Raw genomic sequence first — 24156 nt, 5'->3', positions numbered from 1 at the left:
TCCTGACCCCACTTAGCCCTTCACTTCCTACCCCCGGCCCCCCACACCCCCACACCCCCACTGGAGCAGCTTTATCTCCTCTCAGAGCTGACTGGCCACATAAGTGCACACCTCCCGTTCTGGGAGCCAGGGAGGTTTTCTCAAATGGAAAATCACTGGAAAGTCCAATGGGCAGAGGCCACTGACACCCCTTCGTATTGGCCAGGCCACGGGCACATGGCTAGTGTGACTTGCCAGGCACGTAGGCCAGCCAGTGCCACCCTCGGCTGCTCTCAAAAGGCACTTAGGGTGGGGCCACGGCAGAGGGGTCACTGCCGAGGGTGTTGATGTGCCAGGGGCTGGGAGAAGGGAGTGAACTCCCTGGTCCAGACAAAGCAAGGACCAACAGACACAGCAGGAGAGAGGCCTCCTGGGTGGCAGGACACACTGTCAAGGCAAGGGTAGAGCAAGTTCAAAGACTGGAAGGTTTAGAAGATTCCCCGGCCCCTCCCCGGCCCCTTCCCGCCCTACCCCCCCAACCCCAACCCCCACCTCCGCGCCTTTCCTCTCTGCGCTGCTCTGCCAACTCTGAAGTGTCCCAGCCTCAAGATGGGCAAGGCAGGGCCCACGGCAAAGGTTCTGCCCTCTTTTCTCCCGCGCAGCCCCAGAAGAGGACACATCAACCCCAAACCCCACTGAGCCCCCTGAAGCACCCCTCCTGGGAACACTGGCAGTGACCGAGGAGAACCCAGACTCCCTGCGACTCTCCTGGGGTGTGGCCCGTGGCCCCTTTGACTCCTTTGTGGTGCAGTACCGGGACACAGAGGGGCAACGCCAGGCCCTGCTCGTCGACGGGGACCAGAACAAGGTCCTCATCTCAGGCCTGGAACCTGGCACCTCGTACAAGTTCTTCCTCTATGGCCTCCGTGAAGGGACACGCCACGGACCTGTCTCTGCTGAGGGCACCACAAGTAAGGCCAGGCCTGTGCTGTCATGTCTGGGATAGGGAGGGGAGAAGGTGGCGTCCAGAAGTGCTTGCCACAGGAAAGGCATGAGGTGGCACCCAGGAGAGCGGAGGTCATTGGCCGGCATCGCCCCGCCCCCCTCATCCCTCCCGTGGCCAGCCCTGTCCCTCGCTAGCCCCGCTTTAACTGACTGACGGCCAGGCTAGGGTGAGAGATGCGATGGGCTCCAAGCGTGAGAAGTGGCGGCATCTGTCTCCAAACCCTTTCCTCCTGTCCACCTGCCACAGGTCCATTTCCTCCCGGTCAGACCCCAGGGGACCCCTGGCCCCGCCTGTCCCAGCTGTCAGTGTCGGATGTGACCACCAGCTCTCTGCGGCTAAACTGGGAAGCCCCACTTGGGGCCTTTGACTCCTTCCTGCTACGCTTTGGGGTCCCCTCACCAAGTACCCTAGAGCCGCATCCTCGTCCTATGCTCCAGCGAGAGCTGATGGTGCCAGGAATTCGGCGCTCAGCGGTACTTCGGGACCTGCGTCCCGGGACCCTGTACAGCCTGACTCTGTACGGGCTGCGTGGGCCACACAAGGCAGACAGCATCCAGGGCACTGCCCGCACCCTCAGCCCAGGTGAAGACCCACACTGGGCACCTAAGAGAGGGCTCTGTACTTTGTAGGGTGGGACCCAGCAGGTAAAGGGTGTCTGGTGGAGGGGTAGAGGCGCCTAGAAGAGTGACATCTGTCCTGAGGAACCTACCAGAGAGGGCGGTGAGCCTCTCTGGAGTGGGAAACCCACCTATGTGCGCCCTCACCTGTGCGCGCCCTCACCTGTGCGCGCCCTCACTGCTCACCCTCACCTGTGCGCGCCCTCACCTATGGGCACCCTCACCTATGTGCACCCTCACCTATGGGTGCCCTCACCTGTGCGCGCCCTCACCTGTGCTAGCCCTCACCGCTCACCCTCACCGCTGTGCTCCTCTCTCACTGCCCTCAGTTCTGGAGAGCCCCCGTGACCTTCAGTTCAGTGAAATTGGGGAAACTTCAGCCAGAGCCACCTGGGTGCCACCACCATCCAGGGTGGACAGCTTCAAAATTTCCTACCAGCTGGCAGATGGAGGTGATGACGCCCTTCGCTCTCCTCTCCTGCCCACCCCGACCCCTGTACACCGCCCACATCCTAGCTGCTCCCTGGCCTCCTGGGTGACCCCGGGGTTCCATCCATGTTGGCAGGAGAGCCACAAAGCGTGCTAATGGATGGCCGGACACAGACCCAGATCCTCCAGGGGCTAACCCCAGACACTCGCTACGAGGTGACTGTGGTCTCCGTCCGCGGCTTTGAGGAGAGCGAGCCTCTCACAGGCTTTTTCACCACGGGTAAGAAGCCCCCCCCCCCCCGCACCACAAGGGGTGGCAAGGGCAGGGTGAGGGTGGAGAGGGGCAAAGGAGACCTGGAGTTCCAGCCTGGAGCCCGGGGAGCGGGGAGGGTTCAAGGTAGGGGCACCTCTGAGCTCCCTGTTTTCCCCCAGTTCCTGATGGTCCCACGCAGCTGCGTGCGCTGAATCTGACTAACAGCTCTGCCCTTCTACACTGGAAACCCCCGCAGAACCCTGTGGACGAATACAACGTCCAGGTCGCGAGCCCTGGGGGTGAGAGTGCTTGACCTTCCTCTGAAGACTTGTTTGAGGTGGGGGGAGGGGCAGGGTACAGCATGGGTGGGCAGGAGCTGATGCCGGCCCCCGTTCCCAGCCCCACCCCTGCAGGCCTCAGCACCTGGCAGCGCCGTGGACTACCCACTGACCGACCTAATGCTGGACACCAACTACACAGCCACGGTCCGTGGGCTCCGGGGCCCCAACTTCACCTCCCCAGCCAGCATCACCTTCACCACAGGTAGAGCCAGGGGTGGGGGGGGATGGGTCACCTGAGGCTCCAGGGCGCAGGTGTGGCCTCATCTCTGGCTTTCCCCATCTCCCCTACCAGGATTAAAGCCCCCCCTGGATTTGGAGGCCAAAGAAGTGACTCCTCGCACGGCCCTGCTCACTTGGACTGAGCCGGAAGTCCCACCCACAGGCTACCTGCTCAGCTATGACACCCATGGAGGGCAGATTCAGGTACCATCTGCCTTCCGTAGCGAGATCTGGGGGTGCCACCCCCACCCCAGGCTCTCTCAGGCAGTCTCCTCCATCCTCTCCTGTCCTGTCCCCTGTGTGTCTCCAGGAAATCCTGCTTCCAGCCGGCACCACCTCACACCGGCTCCTCCGGCTCTTCCCCTCCACCTTCTACAGCGCCCAGCTGCGGGCTGTCTGGGGCCAGAGCCTCACGCCTCCTGTGTCTACTTCCTTCACTACTGGTACAGGCTCTGCGGGGTGAACTGAGGCAGGGCGGCTGGGGTGTGAGATCTGGGGGAGAGGACAGACTCCCCTCCTCCTCTCGGCAGGTGGGCTGCGGATCCCCTTCCCCCGGGACTGTGGGGAGGAGCTGCAGAACGGGGCCAGCGCCTCAAAGACCACCACCATCTTCCTCAATGGCAACCGAGAGCGGCCCCTGGACGTGTTTTGTGACATGGAGACGGACGGAGGCGGCTGGCTGGTGGGTTCCATTCGGAGCCCGGGTACTCGTGTGGCATGGGGGGGGGGGCGATGCCCAGGAGCCAGAGGCTGACGCCGCCCCTGCCTGCTTCCCAGGTTTTCCAGCGCCGCAAGGACGGACGGACAGACTTCTGGAGAGACTGGGAGGAGTACGCCCACGGTTTTGGGAACGTCTCCGGGGAATTCTGGCTGGGTCCGTGCCTCACGGGGCTGGGGAGCCGGGGAGGGGACAGCGTGGCAGTCCTGTGGGCCCCAGTGCCCTGACGAAGCATGCTCCACCCCAGGCAATGAGGTTCTACACAGGCTGACGCAGGCTGAAGACTACTCCATGCGTGTGGACCTGCGGGCTGGAGATGAGGCCGTGTTCGCCCAGTATGACCTCTTCCGTGTCGACTCAGCAGCAGAGCACTACCGCCTACACCTGGAGGGCTACCACGGCACGGCGGGTAAGGGTGGGCCCAAGGCGGGGCGCAGAGGGCACAAGGGTGGTCCTCACCGCACCTTCCCACGCCCTGCCAGGTGACTCAATGAGCTACCACAGCGGCAGCGTCTTCTCTGCCCGCGACCGAGACCCCAACAACCTGCTCATCTCCTGTGCCGTCTCCTACCGTGGGGCTTGGTGGTACAGGAACTGCCACTATGCTAACCTCAACGGGCTCTACGGGAGCATAGTGGACCACCAGGTGGGGGCCGCGGGGGCCGCGGGGCTCTGTGCTGGGATCTGGGTGCCCTGGGCTGGAACGCTCGCACATGAATGACTGAGGTTCTTAGGTCTGTGGAATGGGACAGTTATGCCAGCCTCGCTGAGGGAAGTTGAAAAGACTGTTTATTAGTGGGTAGAAGTCACCAGCTCAGGGAGCCTGGGGGAGACGGGTGGGGAGTCACCCACAGGAGCAGGGGGGGGGGGAGTGAAGTGGTGTTGATGTGGTGCTGGGTTGACTCTCTCCCTTGGCAACCCTTTTCCTCAGGGGGTGAGCTGGTACCACTGGAAGGGCTTCGAGTTCTCGGTGCCCTTCACGGAAATGAAGCTGAGGCCCAGAAACTTCCAGAGCCCCACCAGAGGCAGCTGAGCCTGCTGCCCACCTCACCGACACCCCAGTATGACTGCCGAGCACTGAGGGCTTGTGCCCAGAGAAGAGCGAGTGCGCCTCTACTGTGCCCAGCTCACCGAGGAAGCCTTCTCTGCCACAGACCCACAGCACCATGTTTACAGGGGGGAGGGGAGGGGAACGGATCAATAAAGGAGAAACTGAGGCACAAGGCTGGTACGGGTCCTATCCTGTCAAGGGTTTCTGGTCCTGGCCTTCCAGCGCCAGGTTCCTGGGCTGCAGCAGCACCTGAAAGGGGTGAACCAAGAGATTGACGCAAGAGGAAGGATGGGGCTGCAGGGAGGGCAGTGCGCCACCTGGTGGCGGCAGCAGCGTGAAGGCCTGGAGCAGGCGAGCCAACACCACGTAGAGCTCCAGCCGCGCCAGAGACTCTCCCAGGCACAGGCGTGTCCCACAGCCAAAGGATATCGTCCTGGAGCTCTTGCCAGGTTCCAGGAAGCGATCTGCGGGTAGTGGACAGAGAGCTAAGGCCGTGTGACCCCGCAGACGCGGCTCCTCCTCCTGCACTCCCTGCCCAGGCCCCCATACCAGGCCAGAACTCGCCGGGGAGGTCCCAGACCATCTCATCCAGGTTGGCCCCTTGGATGTTGGGGATGACAATCGTGTCCTTGGGGATGTCGTAGCCAGAGATGCTGCCGGGAGGTGCAGTGAGGAGCTGTCAGAGCCCAGTGAGGCCTTCCTCCCTCAGCCCTTAGCCCAGGGAATCACCTGCTAGCCCGAATGGCGCGATGTGGCAAGGCCAAGGGCACCACCGGCCGGAGGCGCAGCACCTCAGAAATGGTGGCCATGAGTAAAGGCAGCTGTGTTCGGTTCTTGTACAGGAGCTGGGAGCCGGGGCCCAAATTGAGGTCTAACTCTTCCTGCAGTCGCTTCTGGATCTGAGAAGAAGGGGCCAAGGCTGGGGTCTAGGGACCTCGCTTTGCCCAGGTGGCTCCCGCAGCCCCTCCATCAGGCCATCTAGCTGAGCCCAGAGCTCCGTCTGTGACCGTAGCCCAGGCCGGGCAGTCAAGAGCAGAGCAGCTGGACCCCGGTTCTTCTCACAGTGCACCTCAGGGTGATGGAGCAGGAAAGCCACGGCCCAGGACAGCGTGGTCGCCGTGGTCTCGGTGCCACCGATGAGAAAGTCCACCACCGCCATGTGCACGTGCCCGTCGTGCAGCTGTCCCGTGTTGCTCTGCTTCTCAACCCCTTGAAGCATGTAGTCAATCATGTCCTTCCAGTGGCCTGGAACCAGGCTGGCCTGGGGTGGGGGGGACAAGGCTGAGCCTCTAGCCTGGGGAGGGGGGAAAGGGGAGGAAGGGCAGGGGGACGGGAGCAGGTTGAGCGTCTAGCCTGCGGAGAGGGGATGGGGGGGTGAAACAGGGGAGGGGGGCGGGGGGGAAGCAGGCTGAGCCTCCAGCCCGCGGAGGGCAGAGGGGGCGCGGGGACAGAGCACGGGGTGCAGGGGGCGGCACGGGGGAGCAGGCTGAGCCTTTAGCCTGCGGAGGGCGGAGGGGGCGCAGGGGCGGGGCAGGGGGTGCGGGGGGGGGGCGGCACGGGGAAGCAGGCTGAGCCTTTAGCCTGCGGGGGGCAGCTGGGGACGCGGGGGGCGGGGGCGGCACGGGGAAGCAGGCTGAGCCTCTAGCCTGCGGGGAGGGGGTGCAGGGGCGGGGCAGGGGGTGCGGGGGGGCAGCTGGGGACGCGGGGGGCGGGGGCGGCACGGGGAAGCAGGCTGAGCCTCTAGCCTGCGGGGAGGGGGTGCAGGGGCGGGGCAGGGGGTGCGGGGGGGGGGGCAGCTGGGGACGCGGGGGGCGGGGGCGGCACGGGGGAGCAGGCTGAGCCTCTAGCCTGCCTGCGGACTGAGCCTGCCCAGCAGCGATGAGGGGCGGCAGGCGCATCCCTGGCTGAGGCCACTACGGAGCCGGCCCCCTGTGGCGCCCACCTTGTGCTGCTCCAGCTGCTCCTTCACGACCTGGTCGCCGCTCTCTTGGAGCTGCTTCAGCTTCCAGAGGCCTGGATTGGGGAGGACCTGGGGTGGGAAGGAAGGGGAGTCAGCTGCAGGGTGGAGGCGTGGAGGCCGGCGCCCCACCCCCCAGCCCAGGGGCGGCTGGGCTGTGCGTCCTCACCCTGAGAGAGGGAATTAAGTTCAAGATTTGGATGGACCAGTGGTTCCAGGCTTGCAACAAATTCCAGACCCAGCTGTGGATGGTGTGTACAAACGTGTTGTCCTGCCCGAAGGGGAGGGCATGCTTTGAGTTCGAGAGGGGAGGGAAGGGGGGGAGGGTCAGTAGGGGCTGAGGGCAGCACCGACCTTGTCTCCGAAAGTGAGGCAGCAGATGATCCTGCATGTGAGCAGAGAGAAGTCCTTGTGGATGTCCACGGGGGTGCCAGCCTGGGCCCTCATGTGCTGTGGGGGACAGACAGGCTACAGGGGCTGTGGGGGTAGAGAGGGACGCTGACCCCAGGAGGGTCAGGCCACGAGAGCCCAGCCTCACCTCGCAGAAGTCCTGGGTCAGCTGTTCTACCAGGGGCTCCATGGAGTCCCGCATGCCCAGCATCAGGGCTAAGCGGGAGAGTTTCTTGTGAGCCTTCCACGTCAGAGAGTAGTCCCCCAGGGACAGGTCAAAATCCAGCTTTTCTGCAGGAGGCATGGTAGGAAGAGGAAGCTGAAGGCCTGTCCTGCCACCCTTAGCCCAGGGCGGTGGCCACACCAGACGGATCTCTGTGAGTTTGAGGCCAGCCTGATCTACATAGTGATTTTCAGCCCAGCAACGGCTACTCAATTTTAAGAAGGAAATAACGCCACCCCCCTGCCCCAATGCTTACTGTGTATTATCCAGGGTCGGCCTGCAAAGTCCACCCCCCTTTGGATCAGGGCCTCCTCTATGGTTCTGGTAGAGTTCAGCACCACCACATCTGAGGAGAAACAGCAGCGTCAGGCCAGTGGGGAGGGACGGGTCACAGGGACTCCGAGGGCTGGGCTCACCTTGCAGCCCCAAGCGGATCCTGTAGACAGGCCCGAGTTTCTGAGTGAGGCCTAACAGGTAGATGGGCAGGTCAGGCTGTAGGACGTGCAGGAACCCCGGGGCGAGAGGCGGGAGATGGAGGCTCCTCAGCTTCCTCTGGCGCCATAGCCAGTGGGTGCCAGCTAGCAGCAGCAGCAGCAGCAGCAGCAGCCCAGGCAGCATGGCCGAACACTTGTGCAGGGGCCCTGGCATGGCCTTTTATAGCCCGTGGTGGTCCCAGCCGTCCGTTCTGCCGTGGCGCTGATCTTCAGGCCCCGTGCCACTTGTCCCCCACACAGAGCGGTGTGTTTTCAAGTTGGCACCGTCCCATTAACCTTGGGGACTCTGTGACTCCATGGATCACAACTAGGACCATCCATCAAGAAGAAAGAGACACAAAACCCTGACCTTTTCCATATCACAGTCCGTTTCCTAACTCCGTGTCAGCCATGTGGGCCAACGAGTCCACCCAGGCTCCGCCCTCCCACCATACCTCACCTTGGGTCCGCTGAGTGGAAAGTGTCCCAGAGAAAAGGAAAAAATGGCAGGCAGGCTCTGCCCAGCATGCCTTTGGGTTTACCTGTGGTCCCTGCAACTTGCTGCTGTTGTTGTTTTGGTCATTTATTATCACTGCGACTTTATTTTTGTGATGCTAGTGGTTGAACCCAGGAGCTCATACACTCCAGGTGAACCCCACTCCTAGCTGCGTTTACAGCCCTGTGCCCCTCTCTTGTTCATTTTGACCCAGGGTCTCACTAAGTTGCCCAGGATGCCTCAAACTCACTGCGCGTAGCTCAGGCAGGCCTCAAACTTTGAACCCTCCTGGTGCAGCCCCTCAGATGGCAGACATGAGTCCCAGCCATAACCGCTTCCCTGGGAAGGAGACCATGTGTGTACGCATGTGTGCGTGTGTGTGGAGGCCTCCCGAGTTAGCCTGGCTGGCTGGCCACTGAGCCCCGGGGATCCTCCTGCGTCTGTCTCCCCATTTCTGGAATGACAGACACGTGCCGTGGGGCTGGAGAGGTGGCTCAGTGGTTGACAGCACCGGCTGCTCTTGCTGAGGACCCGGGTTCAGGTCCCAGCGCCTTCATGTTGGCTCACAACCACCTGTAACACCAGTTCGGAAGTTCCAGCGCCCTCTTCTGGCCCCAGTGGGTGCTGTGCGCACATGCGTGCATGCAGACAGAAGGCAGGGCCTTCAGTTATTGTATTTTGTGTTGTAAGTGTGTGTAAAACTAAACAAACCAAAAAAAAAAAACACACAAAAAGCATTTGTGCCACCAAAACCAGACTGTCTTCCTTTTTTTTTTTTTTTTTTTTTTTTTTTAAGCCCAGGCTGATCTCAGGTTCAACCGTCCTGCCATTGCTTTAAGTGCTGGGATTACAGGCATGTACCACAGTGCCTAGCCTGGAGCCACAACTTATACGGCATCGGTCACTGTCAAAGATGTCTAGAGTCAGGTGCGGTGGTGCCTGTAACCTCGGCACTCAGGCAGTGGCAGGAGAGCTGAGCCTGAGAGCAGCCTGGGCTACATAGCAAGACCCTTTCTCAGAAGAAAAAGGCTCAGTGCTAGTGTTTGCCTCACACCGAGAGGCCCCGGGCCTCTGGAGAGATGGCTCAGTGGTTAAGAGCACTGGCTGCTCTCCCAGAGGTCCTGAGTTCAATTCCCAGCAACCCCATGGTGGCTCACAACCATCTATAATGAGATGCAGGTGTACATGCAGGCAGAGCACCGTACACATAATAAATAAATAAATCTTTTCTAAAAATGGACTGGGCTTTATATGTGTAACTTGTACCTGATAATTCTCATAATTCTTATGTATATAGTTTTTTCTTTTTTTAATATAAAGGGGGCCTGTGTAGTGGATGTAAACGTTTTTGTTTTGAGCCCAATTGTGTGATATGGGAACAGACTTGTGAGAGAACAGGTGATGTTTATCCACTAGAAGACGAACCACCTCCTGCAGGGGCGCGGTCTTTGCCAGCTGAAACACACCTTAGCACAGACTCTGAGATTGTGTGTGTGTGTGTGTGTGTGTGTGTGTGTGTGTGTGTGTGTGTGTCCGCCCGTCTTGGTATTGTCGCCTATTGTTTGGCTGTTCATGGCTCTGTTTCGAGAGGCTCCTAGAGAGAAGCTTCCAGGCTCCTGGTTCTGGCTGCTGCCCAGGGTTCCAGCGGCTGCGGTTGCAGTCACTTTTGTTGGATTGCTGGTTTGCTGTTTAACGGGTCTGCAGGAATCCTGCTGACCACGCCAGTGGAATCGAGCGCAAGGAACTGAGTCTAAAAAGGTCTACTTCTCCTGTCCCCATGAACCTCTTTTCTCTCCTCTCTAGGGCAGGTGGGCTGGAAGGGAGGTGTGGGCATTAAAGAACCCCAGATAAAGTAGGCCTGGGAAAGTTCGAAGCCTCCAGGGCGGGGAGGGCTGGCTCCTGGGAGATGTGTTTCCCCATGGGTGTTCAGGAACGACACAGTCAACAGACCCCATGGCTCCAACTAGACAGAGGTAGACAGTGGACTAGAGACGAGCGGTGTCCTTAGGAGTGCAGTGACCGTGACGCCAAGGACAGGGCACTTGGGGCACTGGTTACTGGGCTCCAAGATGGACTGAGTCCTAGGCAGGCGTCAGGGAGGGTCCAGACAGAGCTTCACAACCCAAGGCTCAGGCTTGCAAAGCCTGGGTGGGTGGCAGGCTGCTCCGCCTACAGACGGACACACAGGGACACTGTGCTGCCAAAAGCTTTTATTTGCTCTGTCAAGCGGAGTCCTCATCCAGGGGCCCTGGCCCTGGGGCTGAGTCCAGACGTCCAGTGTCCAGCGCCCTCACACCTGGCATCCCTGGGTGCTGTACTCCTGGAGGAAATCTCTGAGCTGGGCGCAGGCTGCCCGCTGGCGGGTGCTCTGGCACAGGCGCTCGGAAGGCATCTCCTCAATCCAGCTATTTGAGTCCAGTAAGTACTGGGGGCTGCAGGTGACACGGCCGGGGTCAGCACAGGGACATGAGGCACTTGGCTTTGGAGGGGCAGAGCTAGGTGCCTCGGATCTGTCCCCACAGGAAGGCCACAGATATGAGGACAAGGGATGGAAGGCTCAGTGACTTACTCTCCCTTGAGGTCACTGGTGACACCGTCCAGGCCCATGATCAAGTACTCCTTGTTGGGCTCCAAGCGAAGGCGACAAGAGGCCCGGACCAGGAAGTTGCGGGTCTGACCTACCGAGGCCTTGGCATCCTTGGCTGGGGGACAGAGACAAGACATCAGAGAAGGGAAGGAAGGGACTCCGTGTAGCCCCTGGCATTACCCACCCTGCTCCTGACAGAAGGTGGTGGTCATTGCTAATGAGCAAGCCCAGGCTCCCGAGACCAGGGGCTGGGGAGATGGGATGGTGGCAGGGGGGCGGGGGGTGCACACCCAAGCTTTGATTTCCCCAATTCTAAGATGCCCCACCCCAGCCCTCTGCCTCCACCACTCCCCAGCCTCCACCACTCCCCAGCCTCCACCCCAGCCCTCTGCCTCCACCACTCCCTGCCTCCACCACTCCCCTGCCTCCACCCCAGCCCTCTGCCTCCACCACTCCCCAGCCTCCACCACTCCCCAGCCTCCACCACTCCCCTGCCTCCACCACTCCCCAGCCTTTCTTCCTACTGAAATGCAGGACTTGGGTGATCTTGGTCTCAAAGAGGCGGAAGGCAGCTCTGCCATCTTCTCGGAGAACCTTAACCTGGAAGCCTTGGAGGGGACAGGAAAAGGGAAGGAAGTCAGGGCAAGGCCAAGAGGCCACAGGTGGGCCTGGGGGAGGAGCCCAAGGGGCTGGTACCAAGAAGAGTGGAGGCAGAGGGGACTGACCATACTCCACGCGGGGTAACAGCGGAGGGGACTGACCATACCCCACGCGGGGTAACAGCGGAGGGGACTGACCATACCCCACGCGGGGTAACAGCGGAGGGGACTGACCATACTCCACGCGGGGTAACAGCGGAGGGGACTGACCACACTCCACGCGGGGTAACAGCGGAGGGGACTGACCATACTCCACACGGGGTAACAGCGGAGGGGACTGACCATACTCCACGCGGGGTAACAGCGGAGGGGACTGACCATACTCCACACGGGGTAATAGGGGAGGGGACTGACCATACTCCACGCGGGGTAACAGCGGAGGGGACTGACCATACTCCACGCGGGGTAACAGCGGAGGGGACTGACCATACTCCACGCGGGGTAACAGCGGAGGGGACTGACCATACTCCACGCGGGGTAACAGCGGAGGGGACTGACCATACTCCACGCGGGGTAATAGGGGAGGGGACTGACCATACTCCACACGGGGTAACAGCGGAGGGGACTGACCATACTCCACGCGGGGTAACAGCGGAGGGGACTGACCATACCCCACACGGGGGTAACAGCGGAGGGGACTGACCATACTCCACGCGGGGGTAATAGCAGGCAAACTTCATCCTGTAGCCGTCCTTGTCCTGCACACCTCGCTCCAGAGCCCTTCGCTGTCGAGGGCACTTCCCTGAGGTCAAGGGTCAGATGAGGCCTCTGCAGCCTTTCCCCCAGCAGCACCCCCTCCAGGCCTCAGCTCACCCTCAGCACACTGGCAGACGTCTGCTGAGCACAGGGTGGACAGGAGCTTGCTCTTGGTCGGTGCGGCATAAAACACAGAGCACTTGTGATCTGGACACAAGCAGCAAAGAGTGAGGGCCGTGCCTCTCCTCTCTGCCTCAGCACCTCAGAGCCCAGGACTGCCCTGCCCTGCCCCGTGGCATCCCTAATGAGGGGGTCAGCCCCTCCCCATCGTCTTGCTTGCTGGAGCAGCCCAAGTGCTCACCGGGGCTGTAGTAGTCATACAGGACGGCGCTGGCCGGCTGCACCAGCCCCACAGCCACCTCCTGCAAGGCTCCGAAGCCCACGCACTCCCGGGTGGTCGGGACCTGCACCGGGAGGAAGGCTGCTCAGGGCCAGGCCGCTGGCTGCCTTCGCCTGCCTTGTTTGTGCTTGGTCACCATGACCTTCTCTCCAGCGTCCTGCCACCAGCCTAAAACTGGTCCCCAAGGTCTCTAATGACCTCACTGCTGCTGTGGTGACCTCGTCCCAGTTGTCACTGCCTCACTGCCGAGGCTCTCCCTGGCTCACTGCAGGCATGCGTTCCCTGCGAGGCCCTCCATGCGGTGGGTTAGTGTTTGAGCCACCTGGACATCTCTCCTTTCCCAGGAGCACAGGCCTGAGCAGGCTCTTTCTCTCCTATCAGCCTCCATGGTGGTCACTACCTCTCCCTGGCCCCCCACCAGTGTCCATGGTGGTCCCCACCTCTCCCTGGCTCCCCACCAGCGTCCATGGTGGTCCCCACCTCTCCCTGGCTCCCCACCAGCATCTATGGTGGTCCCCACCTCTCCCTGGCTCCCCACCAGCGTCCATGGTGGTCCCCACCTCTCCCTGGATCCCCACCAGTGTCCATGGTGGTCCCCACCTCTCCCTGACTCCCCACCAGCGTCCATGGTGGTCCCCACCTCTCCCTGACTCCCCACCAGCATCCATGGTGGTCCCCACCTCTCCCTGGCTCCCCACCAGCATCTATGGTGGTCCCCACCTCTCCCTGGATCCCCACCAGCGTCCATGGTGGCCCCTACCTCTCCCTGGCCCCCCACCAGCGTCCATGGTGGTCCCCACCTCTCCCTGACTCCCCACCAACATCTATGGTGGTCCCCACCTCTCCCTGACTCCCCACCAGCATCTATGGTGGTCCCCACCTCTCCCTGACTCCCCACCAGCATCTATGGTGGTCCCCACCTCTCCCTGGATTCTCACCAGTGTCCATGGTGGTCCCCACCTCTCCCTGACTCCCCACCAGCGTCCATGGTGGTCCCCACCTCTAGCTGGATCCCCACCAGCATCTATGGTGGTCCCCACCTCTCCCTGGATCCCCACCAGTGTCCATGGTGGTCCCTACCTCTCCCTGGCTCCCCACCAGTGTCCATGGTGGTCCCCACCTCTCCCTGACTCCCCACCAGCGTCCATGGTGGCCCCCACCTCTCCCTGGATCCCCACCAGTGTCCATGGTGGCCCCCACCTCTCCCTGGATCCCCACCAGCGTCCATGGTGGTCCCCACCTCTCCCTGGCTCCCCACCAGTGTCCATGGTGGTCCCCACCTCTCCCTGACTCCCCACCAGCGTCCATGGTGGTCCCCACCTCTCCCTGGATTCTCACCAGTGTCCATGGTGGTCCCCACCTCTCCCTGACTCCCCACCAGTGTCCATGGTGGCCCCCACCTCTCCCTGACTCCCCACCAGCGTCCATGGTGGTCCCCACCTCTCCCTGACTCCCCACCAGCGTCCATGGTGGCCCCCACCTCTCCCTGGATTCTCACCAGTGTCCATGGTGGTCCCCACCTCTCCCTGACTCCCCACCAGTGTCCATGGTGGCCCCCACCTCTCCCTGACTCCCCACCAGCGTCCATGGTGGTCCCCACCTCTCCCTGACTCCCCACCAGTGTCCATGGTGGCCCCCACCTCTCCCTGACTCCCCACCAGCGTCCATGGTGGTCCCCACCTCTCCCTGGCTCCCCACCAGCGTCCATGATGGTCCCCACCTCTCCCTGACTCCCCACCAGCGTCCATGATGGTCCCCACCTCTCCCTGACTCCCCACCAGCGTCCATGATGGTCCCCACCTCTTCCTGACTCCCCACCAGCGTCCATGGTGGTCCCTACCTCTCCCTGGATTCTCACCAGCGTCCATGGTGGTCCCCACCTCTCCCTGGCTCCCCACCAGCGTCCATGATGGTCCCCACCTCTCCCTGACTCCCCACCAGCGTCCATGGTGGTCCCCACCTCTCCCTGACTCCCCACCAGCGTCCATGGTGGTCCCTACCTCTCCCTGACTCCCCACCAGCGTCCATGGTGGTCCCTACCTCTCCCTGACTCCCCACCAGCATCTATGGTGGTCCCCACCTCTCCCTGGCTCCCCACCAGCATCTATGGTGGTCCCCACCTCTCCCTGGCCCCCCACCAGTGTCCATGGTGGCCCCCACCTCTCCCTGGCCCCCCACCAGCGTCCATGGTGGCCCCCACCTCTCCCTGGCTCCCCGTAAGCTCTAGGAGGCTAACGATTGCCAAGCTGAACTCACAGCCCCGTCCTTAAATTGAGGTGCGGCAGGACACGTGCGTCCTCTGAGGCCCTCTTCCCACCAGCCACCTCCTCATGCCTCGCCCCCAGCACCTGCTACCTCTTCACCTGACCCTTACCACACAGGTTCAAGGACCCAGAGCCTTGCAGTCCCTCCTGTGACCCTTGCACCACTCACCGAGTCAAAGTACAGTAGGACATGGGGCCCATCGGTCTCAAAGTGGCTCACGTAGCGGTCAGAGAGGGAGGTCAGCTGCCGGGAAGGGGACGGTCACAGCTCAGGGGCCCTGGTCATTGCCTGTGACTGGGTTTAACACTGGGGTGCTGTGAGGACGGGGCGGGGCTCCTAGGGATAGAGGGGGGCTGTACCTTCTCCAGGTCAGCCCTCAGGGCATGGAACCCACTCAGGAGGGTGATGTCTGCGATGGCCATGCCAGACAGGCCCACGTCGCCTTTGCGCCTACACGGGGGAGGGGTACGGATTCCACCTGTGCCGCACCGTGGAGCCCCACCAGCCCCTCCCCACCTCCCCAAGAGCTCGCAGCACCCACCAGATGCACACGGTGTACTGCACTCTGGACTCCTGCTCCTCTGCCACCTTGGGGACCTCCCTCCTGCGGCGGTTCCTGCGACCCTCAAACAGGTGCAGGGGTGTCACCGGCTGCGGGTGGGCACCGGGGTCATCTGCGGCCAGCAAGTCATACTCTCCATAGTAATCTTCGTAGTCCTCATTGGCCTCCCCTGTGCACGGCAGGGGTGAGGAGGGGCCGGCCCACGTGGGCCCTGCGGGGCTGAGGTCCCCGGCCCCGGTGCTTACGTGTATATTCCACATAGCCCGTGACCGTCACTTCCAGCTGAAGGTCCTGGCAAGTTGTGTTCTTCAGGTTCAGGACGTTGTAGGTGCGCAGGATCTGGCTCGGTCAGAGATGGGGCACGATTACAGGGCATACACGGCACAGGCTTGAGGGGGGTCTCCCGGGCTGGAGGACCTAAGGCCCCCAACTTCTCCGGCCCCCACCCCCAGCGTCAGGCCCAGCACATCAGTAGCACTGGGTAAGGTGGGTGGGTGTGAGAGTGTCTGAGTGTGAGTGTGTGTGTGTGAGAGTGTCTGAGTGTGAGTGTGTGTGTGTGAGAGTGTCTGAGCGTGTCTAGGTGTGTGTGTGTGAGAGTGTCTGAGTGTGAGTGTGTGTGTGTGTGAGAGTGAGTGTGTCTAGGTGTGTGTGTGAGAGTGTCTGAGTGTGTCTAGGTGTGTGTGTATAAGTGTGTGTGTTCCCTGAGAGCTCAGCCTGGCAGAAGGGACAGAGAAGCCACACCTGACAGCTCTGCAGGGCTCCTGGCTTGTCTCACATAGTCCAAGCTGGCCTCAAGCTCTTTATATAGCAAAGAGGACCTCCTGCCGCCCCCTCCCAAGCGCTGGGATTACAGGCCATGACACTGAGAGCCTGTGACGTGTCCCCAGGCTGTCAGTACCACGGCAGAGGAGTAGCTAGCATGGCAGTAGAGCAGGAGTCTACCGGGCCAGAGGAGAGAGGCGACTGAGGTGAGTCTGGAGAGGCAGCGAGCCTCATGGGTGGAAAGGGCTCCCTGGGTCAGACAGGCGCACAGGAAGAAAGGGTGCGTGGGGACCTGCCTCTGAGGTACTTGGGAAGAGGGACAGGCTTGGCCCGAGAATCAGGATGTGGCTTCCCACACACGCACGCACGCACGTACGCTCTGCCCACAAGCTCTCTAGTTGGGGACCCAGTTACTCCACCCCCACCGTGAGCCACTGGCCTCACCTTCAAGGTGCCTTTGCTGTTTCCTCCCACGTTCACATTGATCTTGCTGCCCAGAGAGAACTTTCAGGAGGGAGAAGAGCGCGGGTCAGAGGGGTCACAGCGGTCCGCCCTCCCCCCACCAGCCTCCCCCGAGACACCTAGACCAGCGGTTCTCAACCTGTGGGTCGCGACCCCTTCAGGAGTTACACGTCCCACGTCCTGCATGTCAGCTATTTATAACGTGATTCACAATGAGGGAAATTACAGCTAGGAAGTAGCAAGGGCAATGCGGGGACCGCATTACAGGGCAGCAGCATTAGGAAGGCCAAGAAGCACCAGTCAGGCCCCTGGCGTGGGCTCTGCACATGCGCTGTGACAGATGACGGTCAGGCTTTCTCGACAGCCTCAGGAGAGGCTGACCTGCCCCCCCCCCCCCACTCCGTGCTGCAGCAAGGAGGGAGGGAGACAGTCACCTTCAGCTCCTCCTCCAGGCCCTTGACTTGGTGGTTGTTGAGCTGCAGGGAGTAGGTCTTGAACCCATTGCGGCCGGTGGAGCTGAGCGTCACGTTGAGCGCCTTCTCCTCGGTGGTGTGGGAAGCGATCCAGTACGCAGCCAGGGCGTCCAGGGTGACCACTGTGTCCTAGGGAGGGGAGGCCAGGAGTCGGGCACGCACAGGGGTCTCAGAAACACCACCCTCCCCCCCAGCGCCCCGCGGCTGCCCCTACCTGAGTACTGCGGAATCCGCCCGCGAAGCTGCCCTGGTGGGTGAGCCAGGACGCAGCCTTGTCGGCCATTTCTCCCTTCCCCTCCCTCAGCAGCAGGTGTAACAGACCGTAGGCCGTGGTTTCGATCCACAGGGCTGGGGCCTGGGGCACAGGGTCGGATGGACCACGGGGTGCTGCAGTGGGTGACACGACGTTGTCCTGGGAGCCGATGGCCAAGCCCCAGAAGATGTTTTCTGGAAGGGATGTGGGTGTTGCGTGAGCCACAGGCCTCTCTGGCCGCCCCCGCTTCCAGGCTCGGCCGGGGTGCCCTCGCCCTCACCGCCTGTTTCCTCAGCCATGGCCATCAGGCTGTTGTGCGCCACATTCTGCAGGTCCTCGGAGGCCTTGGTCAGCGTCAGGGCGTAGGCTGTGATGGCGGCTGCGTGGGCGCCCAGAAGCCCGGCACTTGCCTTCTGCCCCAAGAACGCGTTTGCTTTCGAGATGGAGGCTTCCTAGGGGAGAGCAGAGGCCTGAGCCGCTAGCCCCAGCTCCGAGGGGGGGGGGGGCAGGACAGATGCCGCCGGCGTCCTTACCACCCTGAGCTTCAGCTCCTCGGCGCCCTCGTCCTGGAAGACGGCCAGCCCATGGTGAAGGGCGATGACCACGAAGGCGGTGAGCGCCACCGTCTCGTCGGCCCCTACCAGGCCCCCCTAGTGAGGAGAGACCAAGGCTGTCAGGCTGGAGCGGTGGGGGGCCCAGCCGTCCTGTGGCCGTCTTCCCCAGGCCTCTAGCACGTTCACACCTGCATGCCCCTGTGGATGACCGGACATGGGTCGTGGAAGGAGCCGTCACCCAGCTGCTGAGTCAGCAGCCAACTGGCCGTCTCCTGCAGCTTCTCCGGGGCGTCGCTCACCTGCTCCTGAGCCAAACTCAGGATCTTTAGCACAAAGGCTGTGAGCCTAGAGGGGAGGAAGGGTGGCTGGAGATGAGGCTAGACCCTCAAAAGCCATAAGCCTAGAGGGGTGGAAGAGTGGCTGGAGACGAGGCTAGACCCTCAAAAGGCGTGAGCCTAGAGGGGAGGAAGGGTGGCTAAAGATGAGGCTAGACCCTCAAAAGCCATAAGCCTAGAGGGGAGGAAGGGTGGCTGGAGACGAGGCTAGACCCTCAAAAGGCGTGAGCCTAGAGGGGAGGAAGGGTGGCTGAAGACGAGGCTAGACCCTCAAAAGGCGTGAGCCTAGAGGGGAGGAAGCGTGGCTGGACACAAGGCTAGACCCTCTGTTGTCCTGGCTTGTGGTGTGTAACTCTCCTGCTGCCCTGAGCCTCACCAGGTGCTGCTGTCGCGGTGTAGCCAAGCACCAAAGGAGCCATCTTTCTTCCGAAACTGCTGGATCCGCATGTGGCCTGGGAAAGAAGAGATGGTGAGGTAGTGAGGCCAGCTCCCATCCCTCGGCCCCTGGCTGCTGGTCTTGCCCGTCCCTGCTCTGCCCCCTGCTTTCCCTGAACCCAGAACCTTTCTGGATCAGATCCATAGCGTGGTCCTTGGTCTCGGGGCGCAGTTTGCTCCACTGCTCTGTCTTGTCCAGATAGCGGGAAGCAGTGAGGGTAGGGGCCAAATAGATCATGGTTTGCTCGGCGCAGCCCTGAGGAAGCCTCAGGAGGGAGGCCACGCCTCCTGGGGACAAGGCGCCTTCAGATCCCAGGGTCTCCAAGGCTTCAGAGGCTGGAGGAGGGGGAAGTTGGAGACGGGACGGAGTCAGGGGCCCGGGCAGAGCAGGGCTCCACAGGCTGCAGGCGGTGCTTGCGGGAAACATCTGGGCTGGGTGCCCACCTGTGACCCTGACAAAGCTGCTGAAATCCCCGTCAGGGATGATGTTTGGATCAGAGTTGCCGGGGATTTCCAAACTCCGGCGTCGGTTATCTGGGGAGACAAGAGGCGCTGGAGGTCGGCCCTGTGGCCTGCAACCCTTCTCCCCTTCCTCCCACGGTACTGGTGTCCAGGGCAGGAGGCACTCACCCAGGGGGTTGAGTTCGTACACTATCTCTTCTCTGTGGATGGCCCCTTCCTTCTGTCTCAATGAAAAGGACAGTGAGGGATCAGCCAGGACTCCACCCGCCCTCCCCGGTGGGCACCTGAGACTAGGGTGTCAACCTCACGGATGCGAACAGGGACACAGCTGCTCACTTGCCCAGCATGCACAGGCCCTGGGCTGAGCTCCCAGGACCACAGAAAAAGACACCTGGCTGTGACCGTGCATGCCTGTAACCCCAGTTATCTGGAAGGCAAAGATGGGAAGACTGCTGAAAGTTCAAGGCCAGCCTGGGCTACAGAATGAGTTTGAGGCAAGCCTGGGCTACATATCCAGCCTCTGTCTCAAAATAAGTAAATAAGTAATTTCAGAGACAGACAGAGCTGAGTGGCAAGGTTTGAGCGTGAGCCCTGGCCTGGTCAGCTAAAGGACAGTTGGTTGGGGGGTAGACTTAGGGGAACCACTCACTTCAATTTGTAGAATCTTAGACACAGCATCTCCCATGTAGAGATCAGAAGACCCTCGAGCCACCACCTTCAGGGGCACGGAGGCAGCAGCCGTGGGTACCACAGAGAAGGCGACAGGCCGGGCAGAGCCTGCAGGCACCAACACCTGCTGGGCCAGCAGTCCACCACCCGCCAGGCACAGCCCCTCCACTGGGGACACATGGACACTCACCTGGGGACAGGAAATCAGGGAGGATCAGGGTCATGCCCGACCCCTCCCTGGAGGCGCCCCTCCCCGCGCACCCCTCCACTCCTCGGGCCCAGGCCCCCATGGCGTCTCACAGTCAGGTTAGCATTCAGATAGTTGTAAAGAACAGGCCGCAACTCCAGCTGCTCAAAGCGGCGGACAGAGACGGGTAGTCGCAGGTGCAGGTGGAATTCTCGGAAGACTCGGACACGGGTGGGCGTGGCCACACACAGGCCTGTGGATAGGGACATGGGCAGGGACAGGGATGGAGAGACATCAAGACCTCGGGCCACAGCGAGGAAGGGCCTGGGAACCACTTCATTTCACCCTCAGCCTTAACGCTCTGTCTGGCTAGAGGCAGCGAAGGTTTTCCCAGGTCCACCGGCTCCGCCCCAATGCAGGGAGCCGTGCAGGGTTGGGGCGGAGGGAAGAGGGCGGCCTGAGGTCCGGACAGGGCCACCTCACTCACCTTTGCTTTTAGACAGGCTCACACCGTGAATCTCCCACGTGGTCAGGGAGTCAGGGAGCCACAGCGTCAGCCTGGGGCAGGAAATGCAGAGAAACCCTGTCACCCACAAGGGTGTGTCCAGATCCAGCCCAGGGGCAAGACCAGGCACCCCAGGCCCTCACATTTTGGAGCGGTCCACGGCCTCCACTTTCCAGAGCCAGTTCTCCGGGAAGAAGCTGCGCACGAGAATGTCATCCTCGTTCATCAGCTCTTCCTCCTGCAGCACCTCCTGGGCTGGGGACGGCGGGGACAGGGGTGAGGAGGAAGCGCTTTGTCCCGTCAGGCACCATCATCAGGCCCCCAGCTTCAGCTGGCTGCTCACCTCGGGCAGGGCCCCCCTGGCTCCTGGTGAGGTTCTTGCGAAGGGCCTCGGCAAACTTGCAACAGGCCAGGAAGGGCTCCCGGCAGGTGGGCTGCGGCACCCGGGCCGCCCGCTGCTCGCAGGTGCGTGTCATAGGCAACTTCGTCAGCCCATCTTGGCAGCAGCGCTTGCTTTCCGGAGAAGCATACTGACCCACTGCACGCCAGGAGAGGCGAGGCAGGTGTGAGGGGCTGAAACACATCCCTGCCCGCCCCCCTCACCCCCCCCCACCAACCCCTAGAACCACCAGCACGTGCTTGGACATCAGTCGGCAGGCCGATGGTCTGCACCACCCCGCCTCCACTGTCAGCCCACCCCGGTCTGGGCACCAGCGTGGGCTCCCTCAACGCACACTTCTCACTCATGGCTTTATGGAAGTTCACGCTTCTCCTTTGCCGGCTTTTCTTCTCTTTGGGACAGCTCAGGGCTGGGAGAGCAAGAGGGCAGTCACACCACACGGAGCTGGCTCAGGGTTAGGGTTTAGGGTTAGGCGTGCCCCTCAGCCCAGCTTTCTCGGCCCCTTCCTTGTCTCTGCCCACTCGCTCCATTCTTACCCGCTCTGGTTTTGGTTAGCTGGTCACCGTCAGAAAAGGCCAGACCGGCAGCCTCGAACACCTGAAGGGCACTGTCCCCACCTCCAGGACCACAGCCGAGGTTGTAGCTGTTCATCACTTCAAAGACCTGGGGGCAGGCAAGGCACGAGTGGCCGAGGGGCAGGATCTGCCACTCCACTGTGGGTAACAGGGCAAGGCTCAAAAATGAGAGATGAGGGGCTGGTGAGATGGCTCAGAGGTTAAGAGCACTGGCTGCTCTTCCAAAGGTCCTGAGTTCAATTCCCAGCAACCACATGGTGGCTCACAACCATCTATACTGGGATCTGATGCCCTCTTAGGCATGCAGATAGAGTGCTTATATACATAATAAATAAATAAATTTTTTTTTTTAAAGATGAGAGTGGGGAGCGAGACCAAGGGAAAGAGAGGAAGTGGCCAGGACCCAGGACCCAGGACCCAGGATGCAGGACCCAGGATGCAGGACCCAGGATGCAGGACACAGGATGCAGGACCCAGGATGCAGGACACAGGATGCAGGACACAGGATGCAGGACACAGGGAAGACTGGGAGGGGCCCTGGGGACTGAGACGAGAGAACTAAGGCCCAGAACATGGGCTCGGAGGAGAGGAAGGCGTGGAGAGGCCATGACAAACCTTGCTCATGTCGAGGGGTTTGTGGGACCGGCCACCCACGGCATACAGAGCTGTGTCCACAGCCCCCAGGGCCACCAGGGCTTGGGAGTCCGTCAGAACTTGGAGCTTCATGCTGTCCCCGTTACGGTACTCCCTGGCCCCGTCCACCTTCAGTTCCAGCTGGCAGAACGGGGAGGACAGGGCGGTTAGCGGGGAGAGTGGGCTGTGGCCCCATGCGCCGCCCACGCACAAGGCCCAGCACCCAGAGACCAGTGCCTGTAACTGACTCCAGCCTTGAAAGGCAGAGCTAGGGGATTCCCAGAGAAGGCGTTTAGGGGACAAGGCCTCTTGGGGGGCCCTAGGCATGACTAAACTGCCTGGATGACTAAGCAGAAGAGCCTTCCAACTGGATCCCCAGCTCACCACAAGCATGTGCATGTGAGAGTGTGCACCCATGGGATATTCAGAATACACACACACACACACACACACACACACACACACACACACAAATGAGAAAAAGAAAAAGTGAAGTGAGCTTTCGCCTTCAGCCCCATGCACACTCAGTGGCTGAACCAATCATCTTGTCTTTCTCCGAGCCCCTGGACAGACACGCACACTCACATGCATGCACACACATGCACACACAAACACCCCTCAGTCACCTTGCCCTCACAGTCCCCGGGCTGCACGTTGATGAGCAGGGAGTTGGCCACCGGGAGTCCTTGATGATAGAAATAGGCCACAACATAGAAGGAAGGTGCCAGGCGATGGTCCACAAACACAGAGATGGAGGTCACAGTACTCACGGGCTCCCGGCTCACAGCCATGATCTGGCCCCGGGAGAGGATCTGGGCCAAGGAGGAGCAGTGAGTGGTTCAAGCCCGTGCACACCCTGCCCCAGTCCTGAGCCCGTGCACACCCTGCCCCAGTCCTGAGCCCGTGCACACCCTGCCCCAGTCCTGAGCTCGTGCACACCCTGCCCCAGTCCTGAGCCCGTGCACACCCTGCCCCAGTCCTGAGCCCGTGCACACCCTGCCCCCAGTCCTGAGCCCGTGCACACCCTGCCCCAGTCCTGAGCCCGTGCACACCCTGCCCCCAGTCCTGAGCCCGTGCACACCCTGCCCCCAGTCCTGAGCCCGTGCACACCCTGCCCCCAGTCCTGAGCCCGTGCACACCCTGCCCCCAGTCCTGAGCCCGTGCACACCCTGCCCCAGTCCTGAGCCCGTGCACACCCTGCCCCCAGTCCTGAGCCCGTGCACACCCTGCCCCAGTCCTGAGCCCGTGCACACCCTGCCCCAGTCCTGAGCCCGGGCACACCCTGCCCCCAGTCCTGAGCCCGTGCACACCCTGCCCCCAGTCCTGAGCCCGTGCACACCCTGCCCCCAGTCCTGAGCCCGGGCACACCCTGCCCCCAGTCCTGAGCCCGTGCACACCCTGCCCCCAGTCCTGAGCCCGTGCACACCCTGCCCCAGTCCTGAGCCCGTGCACTCCCTGCCCCAGTCCTGAGCCCGTGCACACCCTGCCCCCAGTCCTGAGCCCGTACACACCCTGCCCCAGTCCTGAGCCCGTGCACACCCTGCCCCAGTCCTGAGCCCGTGCACACCCTGCCCCCAGTCCTGAGCCCGTGCACACCCTGCCCCCAGTCCTGAGCCCGTGCACACCCTGCCCCCAGTCCTGAGCCCGTGCACACCCTGCCCCCAGCCCTGAGCCCGTGCACACCCTGCCCCCAGTCCTGAGCCCGTGCACACCCTGCCCCAGTCCTGAGCCCGTGCACACCCTGCCCCAGTCCTGAGCCCGTGCACACCCTGCCCCCAGTCCTGAGCCCCTGCACTCCCTGCCCCAGTCCTGAGCCCGTGCACACCCTGCCCCCAGTCCTGAGCCCGTGCACACCCTGCCCCTAGTCCTGAGCCCGTGCACACCCTGCTCCAGTCCTGAGCCTGTGCACACCCTGCCCCTAGTCCTGAGCCCGTGCACACCCTGCTCCAGTCCTGAGCCTGTGCACACCCTGCCCCTAGTCCTGAGCCCGTGCACACCCTGCTCCAGTCCTGAGCCTGTGCACACCCTGCCCCCAGTCCTGAGCCCGTGCACACCCTGCCCCCAGTCCTGAGCCCGTGCACACCCTGCCCCAGTCCTGAGCCCGTGCACACCCTGCCCCAGTCCTGAGCC

The 24156-nt window shown here is 62.1% G+C and overlaps 3 protein-coding genes across 6 annotated transcripts in view; 1 reads left to right on the top strand and 2 right to left on the bottom strand.

Moving 5' to 3' along the window:
- Positions 1–4785, top strand: part of TNXB (tenascin XB) — a 62964-nt gene extending 58179 nt beyond the window's left edge. For all 4 annotated transcript variants that reach the window (XM_084751817.1, XM_084751818.1, XM_084751816.1 and 1 more), the window contains 13 exons: positions 642–950; positions 1232–1567; positions 1932–2054; positions 2168–2311; positions 2464–2583; positions 2684–2827; positions 2918–3048; positions 3155–3287; positions 3375–3526; positions 3622–3718; positions 3810–3971; positions 4045–4208; positions 4494–4785. In XM_084751817.1, the coding sequence (XP_084607943.1) occupies positions 642–950; positions 1232–1567; positions 1932–2054; positions 2168–2311; positions 2464–2583; positions 2684–2827; positions 2918–3048; positions 3155–3287; positions 3375–3526; positions 3622–3718; positions 3810–3971; positions 4045–4208; positions 4494–4595 (2117 nt within the window). In that variant the 3' untranslated portion in view covers positions 4596–4785. The remainder of the gene's footprint in view (positions 1–641; positions 951–1231; positions 1568–1931; positions 2055–2167; positions 2312–2463; positions 2584–2683; positions 2828–2917; positions 3049–3154; positions 3288–3374; positions 3527–3621; positions 3719–3809; positions 3972–4044; positions 4209–4493) is intronic.
- Positions 4771–9359, bottom strand: CYP21A2 (cytochrome P450 family 21 subfamily A member 2). The gene is made up of 10 exons (XM_084751819.1): positions 7600–9359; positions 7440–7529; positions 7109–7251; positions 6925–7020; positions 6740–6841; positions 6556–6642; positions 5683–5874; positions 5343–5512; positions 5163–5266; positions 4771–5077 (listed from the first exon to the last, which is right to left on the bottom strand). The coding sequence occupies exons 1-10, from the start codon at positions 7829–7831 to the stop codon at positions 4800–4802; spliced, it is 1494 nt and encodes a 497-aa protein (XP_084607945.1). The 5' UTR covers positions 7832–9359; the 3' UTR covers positions 4771–4799.
- A 988-nt stretch (positions 9360–10347) lies between these two features.
- LOC311580794 (complement C4) overlaps positions 10348–24156 on the bottom strand; it is a 20886-nt gene continuing 7077 nt past the window's right edge. Inside the window, exons 13-41 of the mRNA XM_084752509.1 lie at positions 22653–22838; positions 22009–22167; positions 21355–21481; positions 21153–21227; positions 20762–20956; positions 20562–20673; positions 20401–20471; positions 20027–20166; positions 19707–19916; positions 19226–19277; positions 19040–19129; positions 18722–18931; positions 18537–18612; positions 18014–18170; positions 17805–17921; positions 17552–17723; positions 17233–17465; positions 16980–17147; positions 16528–16587; positions 15567–15660; positions 15301–15490; positions 15119–15209; positions 14928–15002; positions 12456–12558; positions 12212–12301; positions 12042–12140; positions 11264–11347; positions 10722–10854; positions 10348–10584 (exon numbers count right to left, since the gene is read on the bottom strand). Of these exons, the coding sequence (XP_084608635.1) occupies positions 10443–10584; positions 10722–10854; positions 11264–11347; positions 12042–12140; positions 12212–12301; positions 12456–12558; positions 14928–15002; positions 15119–15209; positions 15301–15490; positions 15567–15660; positions 16528–16587; positions 16980–17147; positions 17233–17465; positions 17552–17723; positions 17805–17921; positions 18014–18170; positions 18537–18612; positions 18722–18931; positions 19040–19129; positions 19226–19277; positions 19707–19916; positions 20027–20166; positions 20401–20471; positions 20562–20673; positions 20762–20956; positions 21153–21227; positions 21355–21481; positions 22009–22167; positions 22653–22838 (3711 nt within the window). The 3' untranslated portion in view covers positions 10348–10442. The remainder of the gene's footprint in view (positions 10585–10721; positions 10855–11263; positions 11348–12041; positions 12141–12211; positions 12302–12455; positions 12559–14927; positions 15003–15118; positions 15210–15300; positions 15491–15566; positions 15661–16527; positions 16588–16979; positions 17148–17232; positions 17466–17551; positions 17724–17804; positions 17922–18013; positions 18171–18536; positions 18613–18721; positions 18932–19039; positions 19130–19225; positions 19278–19706; positions 19917–20026; positions 20167–20400; positions 20472–20561; positions 20674–20761; positions 20957–21152; positions 21228–21354; positions 21482–22008; positions 22168–22652; positions 22839–24156) is intronic.

Source organism: Acomys minous (genome assembly GCF_964271855.1).
Source record: "Acomys minous genome assembly, chromosome: 13".
Taxonomy (NCBI): domain Eukaryota; kingdom Metazoa; phylum Chordata; class Mammalia; order Rodentia; family Muridae; genus Acomys; species Acomys minous.
Note: the sequence above shows the minus strand (reverse complement) of the source record. Positions and strands in the feature narration are given on the sequence as shown.